Source organism: Coptis chinensis, chromosome 3 (assembly GCF_015680905.1).
Source record: "Coptis chinensis isolate HL-2020 chromosome 3, ASM1568090v1, whole genome shotgun sequence".
Lineage (NCBI taxonomy): Eukaryota > Viridiplantae > Streptophyta > Magnoliopsida > Ranunculales > Ranunculaceae > Coptis > Coptis chinensis.
This window is the reverse complement of record NC_141458.1, coordinates 45,544,836-45,555,002: the sequence shown is the minus strand read 5'-3', so window position 1 is coordinate 45,555,002 and position 10,167 is coordinate 45,544,836. Positions and strand designations below refer to the sequence as shown.

Below are 10,167 nucleotides of genomic sequence, written 5' to 3'. Positions count from 1 at the left end.
TAAGTTCCTAATCTAGTGCTCCGTTTTATTACTTAGAATAGGATTCTCACCTTCTTGTCCAGAATTTTTATCCCAAACGCACTTCTATTCTTTCTTTTTTCGGTAAAATCCTCCGCTGATTACAGCGAAAGTTTTTTGGTGAAAGAAATATCTCTCTGTTTAGTTTCAAGTATCTTGGCGGAGTAACAACAGTGTTTGGTTCGGAAGTAACTAATGCTTAGTATCTCCATCTTCTTGTTGGTTACACTAGCGGTAAAATCCTACTCTGACTACAGTGATAGTTCGGTAGTGTAAGCAAATCCTTCTATTTTCTTCGCATCCTTTATATTCCTCTCTGCTACTACTTCACTCGGTTTCGGTTATTATGGCTACGGTACCCTTTGGTTTTGGTAGAGACAAACACCAAGCTACCTTTCCAAGTGGGAATGGTGTTGAATCATCAAGACAAGGTGAAAGTAGGAATAGAGTGGAAGTTGCTACAACCAGAGAATCTTATGCCAACATAGCTAAAGGCAGGATGAAGCAAACTGTGGATGTCTCAACTTTGCCTCTGCCGTCCAAGAAAGATGATAAGCCAACTATAAAGATTCCACTAAGCTCATTAGAAAGAGTAATAGAAACATGTAAGTTCGCTCTTATTGCTCGCTTGGATTCTAAAGTGCTGAATTTAGACTCTATCAGCTCAGAAGTCAGCAATGTTTGGGGGCTGATAGGAAAACTAAAGTTGTCACCTTTAGGAAAAGGATATGTAGTTTTTCGACTGGATCATAAAGGAAACTTTAATAAAATCTTTTTTGGGGGACCTTGGCATCTACAAGGGCAACTGATCAGGTTTATTAGGTGGATGCCAAACCACTGGTTTTGTTTGGATCAAGTTTCTAGGACTACCGTTTGAATACTGGGAGGTGGGATGGACATTCTTATGAGTATGGGCAGAGGTTTTGGAATCCCTATTCGTGTTGATATGAACTCGCTGGAACGCAATAATGGTTACTATGCTAGCGTATTTGTGGATGTCGATCTGTCCAAAGCTATACCGAATCAGATATATGTTGAAGTGCCAGGACGAGGTATCGAGTTTTGGCAAAAAGTTCAAATAAGAATGCTACCCAAGTTTTGTAACTAGTGCAAAATTGTTGGGCATCTAGTGGCAAAGTGTAGGCAGGCACCCAACAATAATGTACTAACTACTATGCCCCAACAGGTAGTATCTGCAGCACAGCAACAAGCTCGAGACAAAGGAAAGGAACCAATGACACAAGATGCTCAGGGGCAAGAAAACAATGTAAGATTGTCTAAGAACCAAAGACGAAGACAGGCCACGAGTGGAGACTGAAACTCTACAAACTAACTCGGGCGGCATTAAGTCTGTAACAAGGCAAGTAAGCGGGTTTAGTTACAAACATGCAGCAACCAAGTGAAGAAGGATCAGGTCCTTCTATAATAGTGCAGACTCCTTCCATTTTTTTCCAGGTGGAAGAGGTATTACAAGGAGCTCCAGAGCCCATGGAACCGAATATCTCTCCTCGTATTGTGGACGTGCCTATTGAGGCAGCAGAAAATGGAAGTAGTGACATTGTCGTATGGAATGCGCAGCAGCAGAATTCAGTTTTAGTCTAGGAGCAAGCTCTAGTCCTTCATGACCATGAAATAAGCATGAATGCGATATTAGAACAGGAAATGGCTATGGCTTTTAACATGGAGGCTAGCAGGTTCCACGTGCTAACTGATGTTACTAAGGAGGAGGAAACATCGGACTTAGAGGAAGTGCAAGAGGAAATTCAATTTTTTCATGACAAAGTGCTAGAGAAAGACGATACTGAAGCTGAGCTAGCTACCCCATTGATGCCCAATGGTGTTGTTACACGATCGGGTACAGTCTGTAATGCAACAAGTAAGCAATCCAACAAAAAGCAAAATGAAGCAACATCCAAGAATCAAAGCAGTGGTAAAAAGGGAAGGGGCAGGCCAAAAGGCTCCAAGAATAAAAATCATAGATGATTACATCTATGTGTTTTTGGACTGTCAGAGGTACTAATGACATTGAGAAAGCGCGGGAGATAAATAAAGTAAGAGTAAATAAAAAGCTTAGTGTTTTTTGCCTACATGAGATCAAAGTTAAGCAAGACAAGTATGACTATATAAGAAACATGTGTTGCCCGCTGTGGGAACATACAAATAATTATGGTAAAGATCCAGCAGGCAGAATTTGGATTTGTTGGGATTCTTACTTGATAAGTATTGAGAAGATACAGGACTCCGACCAGTTTATCCATTGTCAAGTTACTTTCAAGCCTTCCAATGAGGTGTTTTTGCTAACATTGGTGTATGCTAGAAACTCTAAAGGTCTCCAACAGGCTCTCTGGCGGGATATAAATGTTCTTCAAAGCTCAGTTATGCTTCCTCGGGCAGTAGTTAGTGATTTCAATAACATAACTACATCCGAGGAAAGGATGGGGGGAAGCCTTATGCACCCTAGAGAAGTCGAGGGCTTTGTGGAATGTCTACAAAGGTCAGGATTGTTTGATCTGAGTTTTAATGGGTTCTTTTTCACTTGGAATAACAAGGTAAAAGGTAAGGGCAGAATACAATCCAAAATTGATCGCTACCTAGTCAACAGTTTATGGACTGATAGGTATCCGTTATCAAAGGCAGAGTTCTTACCTCATGGGGTATCGGATCATTCACCAATCCTCCTCTTTTGGCATGATTATGACAGGAAAGCTTTACCTTTTAGATTCAAGGATTATTGGGTAGAACAAGAGGAATTCCAAGGCATGTTGCAAGAGGCTTGGGAGGTACAATTGTTTTCAAATCTAATGTACGTCCCCATGCAGAAACTAAAACTTTTGAAGGCCAGAGTTAAACCTTGGGCTAGAGCTCAGTTCTCAGATATTTATGGTAAAGTTGAGCAAGCTAGGGAAGTGTTGTATGATGTGCAAAGGCAATTGCAAGCCACACATTGGGATTTGGTGGTGGGACAAAAGGAAAAGGAAGCTCTTCAGAAATATAGTGACTTGGCAAGAATAGAAGCGGCTGAAATCAAGAGTAAACAAGATGATTTATGGGCTAGAGATGGAGACAAATGCACGGCGTATTTCTTTAAATCATTAGAGGAAAAAAAAAATTAAGAATGGCATATGCTACATACATAATGTATATGGGGATACTGTAACTGGGCAGGCTGAGGTTATACAATCGTTTGTAGGCTACTATACTGAGATTCTGGGGTCTGAGGCAAGGGAAATATAATATGTGGTATGGAGTTCTTCAATAATCTTCAGATTAAAGCTATCATCTTACCTGCCATGAATCTTTTCTAGACTCTGATATTATTCCTGCAGAAATTAAAGAAGCTCTTTTTGGGATGAAAGAGAATGCAGCTCCTGGGCCATATGGTTTCACTCCTTTCTTTTTCAAGAGTTGTTGGGAAACAGTTGGTGGCGATTTTACATGTTCTATCCTTAATGCATTTAAATTTTATAGATTTCCTAAAGGTGTCAATGCTACCTTTATATGTCTTATTCCCAAAGTTAACAACCCCTCAAAGGTTGAAGACTTTAGACCTATAGCCGTGTGTAATACCATATGTAAATGCTTCTCTAAGGTTGTAGTGAAAAGAATAAAGCTAGTCATTAATGACATTGTACAGGCTAATCAATCAGCTTTAATTCCTGGAAGATCTATACAGGACAACATTTTGCTTTCACATGAACTTCTCCGGGGGTATGATAGGAAGCATGGCACGCCTAGATGCTCCATCAAATTGGATATCAGGAAAGCATATGATACAGTAAGCTGGGATGCTATCTTAGCTATGATCAAGGTTTTTCACTTTCCTCCTTCAATGGCTAAATGGATAGAGATGTGCATTGCAACCCCTTCTTTCTCCGTCATGATCAATGGTTCTCCAGAAGGTTATTTTGCAGGCAAGAGAGGTATACGGCAAGGAGATCCTTTATCACCCTATTTGTTTGTTCTAGTGATGGAAATTCTCAGCTCGGTTATAATGCAGAATATCAACAACAAAGCCATCTCTCTTCATTCAAAATGTAACAGAGTGAGACTATCACATCTAGCATTTGCGGATGATGTCCTCTTGTTTTGTAAGGGAGATTGTGCCTCTGCCAATGTTGTTAAAGAGTGATTAAAAACTTTCAGAGAAGTGACGGGGTTGAATATCAACAAGAACAAAACATCTGTATTAGTCGAAGGGTTAAATCATCAAGATGCTCTAGCTTTGGCGAATATCTTGGGGGTGGAACTTGTGAAACCTCCGGTGAGATACTTAGGCCTACCACTCATTTCAACCAAATTGGGAATAAGGGAGTGCCAACCTCTTGTCGAGAAGATCACAAAGAAGATTACAAACTGGAAATCAAAGTTACTCTCTCATGCAGGTAGATTGCAGTTGATCAACTCAGTTCTTATTTCTTTCCACACTTATTGGTCGAGAACCTTTATTCTCCCAGTAACTGTTCTTGAACAAGTGGAAAAGATATGTGCATAATTCCTATGGACTGGTACGACTATGAGGAAAGGCCGTCACCAAGCATGTTGGAGTACAGTCTGTCTCCCCAAGGATGAGGGTGGCTTGGGAGTTATGAATCTACAAAGGTGGAATCTAGGAGCATATTGTGGTTTAATTTTCAAACTGGTGACAAGAGAGGAGACCATTTAGGTTGATTGGACTTGGAAACAGCATATTAAGGACAAATTTTTCTGGTCCATGAGTATACCAAAAAACTGCTCGTGGACTTGGAGGAATGTGTTGAACACTAGAGTGGTGGAAAAGAAGTTTATCAAGTATTTGATAGCAAATGAGGAAAACACTCTACTATGGCATGACATATGGTGTTCTCGATCTCCGTTGATCCAAGACGTCGAAGCTTTGGCTGCATGGAATTTTCCCCTAAACTCTAAAGTGAGTGTTCTCATGACTGATGGAAGCTGGAATGATGAAGTACAAGGGATACAATCTCCTGCACTGAAGGGAAGCATAATGGCGGTGGAGATAAATCAGCACCTTAACGCTGACTTCATATTCTGGACACCTCATCAGAGTGGAAATTTTACCTCCAGCAGTGCTTACATAGCTTTGTCTCCTGAGCGAGAGAAAAAAAGATGGTGTAAAATGGTGTGGGGACGATGGGTGATGCCACGACATTCCTTCACCACTTGGCAGCTATTTTCGAACAGTATGCCCACACAAGACAGGTTAGTCCGCAAGAAAATTCTCACACAGTCGGCATGCTGTCTTTATTCCTCCAGTAGGGAATTCTCTGCTCACCTATTCTTTGAGTGCCAATACTCTAAAGATTTCTTCTCAAGGGTAAAAGGATTGTTGGGCATCTATACAGATAATAGTAATGCAAATAAGGAATGGGATTCTTTGTTGAGATTGTGTAAAGTACCAGAAGTGGGTGAGATATATAAGGTATTCTTTTGTGCTTCGGTCAACTTCATATGGAAAGAGAGGAATGACAGGAAGTTTCACCAAACTACTAAGCCAGTGGAGGCAGTGTTTCACAAGTTGGTTCGTGACTTAAGGAACTATCTCCAAGTACTAAGACCGAATGTCACAGACACCGAGATTATTAGAAACCTTTCCTTCAAGCTTAACATAACCACTCAGTTTAAGCAGCAAGTGGAATCTAATTGCTCCTAGGACCCTCCTAGGGACAATAGAATCAAAGTGAATGTTGATGGGGCCTTGAACAAAAATGGGCAAAGCCATAGGGGGGTGATGAGAGACAAAGATAGTTTAGTTGTTGCAGCCTTTATGGGGGGTGGAGTGTAGGAACCGTTATGGTCGCAGTTTACAAACCGTGAAAACCATGCACAGCGAAATAAAGGTTCTCACGATTTTGTTTAGAATTATACCTTCAAATCAGCTATGATATCTCTGAGAATCCAAGATCTACGGAATCAGCAACCTCTTGATCTTCTGTTATATTTCTATCCTTAGAATGGACGTTGTGTGGGCAACGATCTTCCAGCCTCATCTTTCTCTCTTGGCCTCTCTCACTCACAAAGTTGGAACCGAATTTAGATCTCACTTTTCTTAAGCAAAACCTTAGTGTCTCTTAGTGTAAAAAACGGCCAGAGAAAGAGGGTTTCTATTTATAGGCTACAATAGGGACCATGAGGAGAAATCAGGGTTAGGTCTCCTGACGGGCTTGGGCTTCCCATGTTCGCCCATAACACACGGCCCAAGTCCGTCAACAAATGTCTTATTCCACTAAAGGCCATTGTTGCACTACCGCCCTAATCCCAAATTACATGTTACGTTTATGGGCTCCATATTATATGCTCGTTGATCTCTCCGTGTTTAAGATATCGAATGCTCATTGATTAAGTCAAGTTACTGATAACTACATTATTCAACTTCTTATGTCCTTGAGTAGTACCACTCAACCTCATTGTCATGTCTGATTAAATCCACCTGCAGGGTTTACATGACAATCTTTATGAGCTCCTCCTCAAGGGGACATCATCAGCCCACTTCCTGTGGGTCACAAATTCTTTCTATAATTAACAGCATACCTTACATACAATGTTATTACCCAATCCATCGAGTTTGTTGATTCACAAATGAATCTCACTCATTGATGATTTAAAGTAATGTACAATGCACGTAAGTGCCTGTTATTATATCCGGATTAAGAGGACAAGCATCCATAATAACAGAGGTGTTTGTTCTCTTATATAGTCAGTATAAAGAGAAACAACCTCACTTGGTCCTATTTAATACACACAAAGTGTACTAGTGTAATCCTGTAGTCAAGATAGACTAATACTAGATTATACTACAACCATACCAATGGTTTGTCCAAATCCATCTAGGTTATGAACGTTTACTTATACTTTATAAGGTACTGATGATATGATCTTTTATATGTCACCACACACCATATCATCTACAACATAAAGTATTAGACACATGCATATAACTAATAACATATATAATATGCATAACATTTGCCCATATGATTCTCATTCAAAATATAAAAAATTAGAGTTAATACAAAAGTAATACTTTTAGTATATAACCCTATCATGGAGGACATAGATCAGTGATATTCCAAGAACTTAAGGCGATAGATGCTTGCTTGGAGGGATGTGTGCTCGAGGGCTTTAAGGAGGTTGAAGTGGAATCAGATTCCATGAGAGCTATTAATGCAATTAACAAGATAAAGAAACCTCCCTGGTATTGTAGAGATGTGGTGGCTACAATTGAAAGGAAAAAGGTTAATTTTGGGTACATAACCTTTTCACATGTCTATAGGGATGTGAATAGGGTAGCTGATTACCTTGCTGAACTAGTCCATAATCATGAGCTAAATATTGTACACTTTGCTATTCCTTTAGATTTTGCTTTACATAACATTGTAATTGAGGATGCAAGTGGAAAAATCTATGTAAGGAAAACTTGATCTAATACAGGTGGGGGTCTGCCTAACCCTAGCATATTTGGGGAAAAAAAAAGTTTCTAGGACCCACGGTTAGACTACTTAATTCCAAATCCAGTGAGAATCTAGCCTAAAAGCCTCGACGTAAGTGATTTATGAGTAATGACACAGAAGAGTAGTTATTTCGAGTAGAGAAATCACATGTCTACTTACTTGATCACTATCTGAATCCTTGGAAAAGAATTTAGGCTTTTTTTGGATCGATATAGCCATCAATACATACCTGTACATATTTTACCGCTAGTCGCTCCATTGAACCTTTCAATTAGCCATTTCATTTTCACCAACATTTTCTTACCCATCTATTAACCCCAAAATAAAATAAACTCACCTATTTGATGAGTATAAGAAATGGGATGAAAGTAGAAAAGTGAAGAGAAAGACCTGTCCAAACAAAAATCAATTACTTACTACTTCAGAAATGGAAAGAAAAGAAAAATAGAAATAAGTTTCCAAAAAGAAAAGAAAAAGAAAGTTAGAACTCTCCAAGTCAAATCAAAATGAGTCACAAGCCAAAAAGGGTTGAGTATGGAAACATAAGTTAGAAGCAGAAAGACTAAGGATTTCTCTAGTGTTTAAATTTTGAAGACCCTATTCTCTTATACTTATCATATTTTTGAGTTTCCATTCCATTTTCTTCTGCACTACCACCTAAGCCCCATAATATCTAATAAAGACATCTAACTCAACTAGGAGTAGAGTGGTGTGATAATAAGTAGTAGTTGTGATCTATCGACCTCAGCTCTTCTAACTGTCATTGAGATTGTGAGGAAATGTGTGCCCACTACACACTGGAGTTAGCAAACCTTGAGTGAAATTTATCAGAAAATTTGTGTTTCGACACATACCTGTGAGAATCTACTTAAGGATGCTCTCCAAAGGATCCAGAAATGGCCCTGCTTGTACAGCTCATTGTAAAAATTCACTGCATATATGATCATATGTAGATGTTTTAATTATTGTGAATTTATTAACTAAAGTTTCATAGGAATTAGTTGTTGTTCCCTACTAATGAGATGTATATATATATATATATATCTGAGATTAACTAAGGGAACAAGTCCTTGTTACTGAGTCATTGTAGTAGAAATGAAGTTTGTGAGTATCTTCCTGGAAAACTCTTAGGAGGCTAACTTCTCTATTGGGGAATTTCTAGTGGTTTAAAGCCTTGTTGCATATGGTCAATGCAATCGCACTCTGCGAAATGAGAATTAGCTTAGACCACACATTTTGGCCACTTATCTATTTTAGTGTCTCTTCTTTGCTTGAGGACAAGCAAAGTGTTATTTGGGGGTGGTTGATAAGCACCCAAAATTGTATGATAAACCCCGTAGAGATATTACATATTAATTGATTATGTGTTTAATAAATGTAAATTAATTGTATTTTCGTGTTTTTACAGGTTTTAGACGTAAACAAAGAAATTCTAGCAAAATCTGCGCTTTAGCATGAAAACACAATACATAGTAGTGATCTACCTACTGTATTCTCTCTCAGCCCATTTAAAGCTCAAAAAGGCCAGACTAAAGCTCATGTACTCAACACCGACCATTTCTTGTTCAAATCAAGACAACGGTGCAGAAATGCCATGGTACTTCCGAAGATCATATCTCCTGATTCTGGACTCCGAATTCGGCACGAGAACTGTCAAAACAATCAGTGTGGTGAGCTCTACATGAAGACGTGAAGTTGTAAAGGTCAACATGGGCCCAAATGGACCCACCACTGGTCAAAACACATGGGTCCATTGATAAAATATTAAATCCATGTTTTTGGTTTTATACTACAGCCCGAAGTCCGAAGACCAAAGTGCAAAGTCCAAAGTCCGTATAGTCGTCCGTTTAGTCAAGTTACCTTACTCACGTGGGTTTGGTAGGATAGGTCGAGTAAGGGATCGTCCAAATCTTAGGGCTCGGCAAGGTTCACAACTGTAATTACAACTTTTGGTGAGTAGGATTTTAGGTTTTTTAGTTGGTTTAATTAAATTAACGATAATGTAAATAATGTAAATTACTAACGGTGATTTCGATGTAAATAAACAAAGATAGAGAAACAAGGAGAGGGTTAATCATACTCATGCAAGAATCATTTTTTAACAGTTTATATTACCACATCACTATAACTCTAATTCGTCTCGAGTTCATAGACAAACCCGAGACGACGTCGAGTACTGATCCCTAGCGAAATGCCCACATCTCTGAGTCGCATCACACTAGCATAAGGAGTTGAACTAATATTTCATCTCTGGAATATCATTTCAGCTCCTGGTTCGATTCTACATCAGCTGGACAAATTGAGAGCTGTCTGACACCAGAGAGTCACGCGCAAGACATTTTGGGTCTCTCACGAGACTGTTCTGGAACATCAGCACCCCAAATTTGTATAGTCTCAGTCATTTTGGGACCAGATTGTAGGAACCGTTATTTTCATAATGAATATTTCTACAAACCGTGAAAACCCACAAGCAGCAGATAATTAATGGGGTTCACGATTTTGGATAGAAAACATACCTTTGATTCGGCTGTGATAACTCTGAGAATCCAATAGCTATGAATCCGAATCAACAATCAACCCCTTAATCTTCTGTTGTATTCCTTTAGAAAAGATTGGACATTGTGTGGGCAACAATCTACCAATCCCTTTCTTTCTCACAAAGCTAGATCTAATTTTGGATCTATCTTTCCTTGCCTCTTTT

At 39.1% G+C, this 10,167-nt stretch overlaps 2 protein-coding genes across 2 annotated transcripts; both read left to right on the top strand.

Annotated features, from left to right (window-relative positions):
* Positions 1 to 2,150: 2,150 nt before the first annotated feature.
* On the top strand, positions 2,151 to 4,147 carry LOC147509783 (uncharacterized). The gene is made up of 2 exons (XM_086597914.1): positions 2,151 to 3,048; positions 3,324 to 4,147. The coding sequence occupies exons 1-2, from the start codon at positions 2,151 to 2,153 to the stop codon at positions 4,145 to 4,147; spliced, it is 1,722 nt and encodes a 573-aa protein (XP_086454040.1).
* Positions 4,148 to 4,729: 582 nt separating this feature from the next.
* LOC147509782 (uncharacterized) lies at positions 4,730 to 5,668 on the top strand. The gene has a single exon (XM_086597913.1). It carries the CDS (start codon positions 4,730 to 4,732, stop codon positions 5,666 to 5,668), a length of 939 nt encoding a protein of 312 aa, XP_086454039.1.
* Positions 5,669 to 10,167: the final 4,499 nt, after the last annotated feature.

Excerpts from the sequence above, each read along its gene's own strand:
- LOC147509783 (XM_086597914.1), top strand. The coding sequence starts at position 2,151 with ATGTGTTGCCCGCTGTGGGAACATACAAATAATTATGGTAAAGATCCA. Across the intron at positions 3,049-3,323 it reads AGAAGCGGCTGAAATCAAGA|ACTCTGATATTATTCCTGCA; the intron begins GTAAACAAGATG and ends AATCTTTTCTAG.
- LOC147509782 (XM_086597913.1), top strand. The coding sequence starts at position 4,730 with ATGAGTATACCAAAAAACTGCTCGTGGACTTGGAGGAATGTGTTGAAC.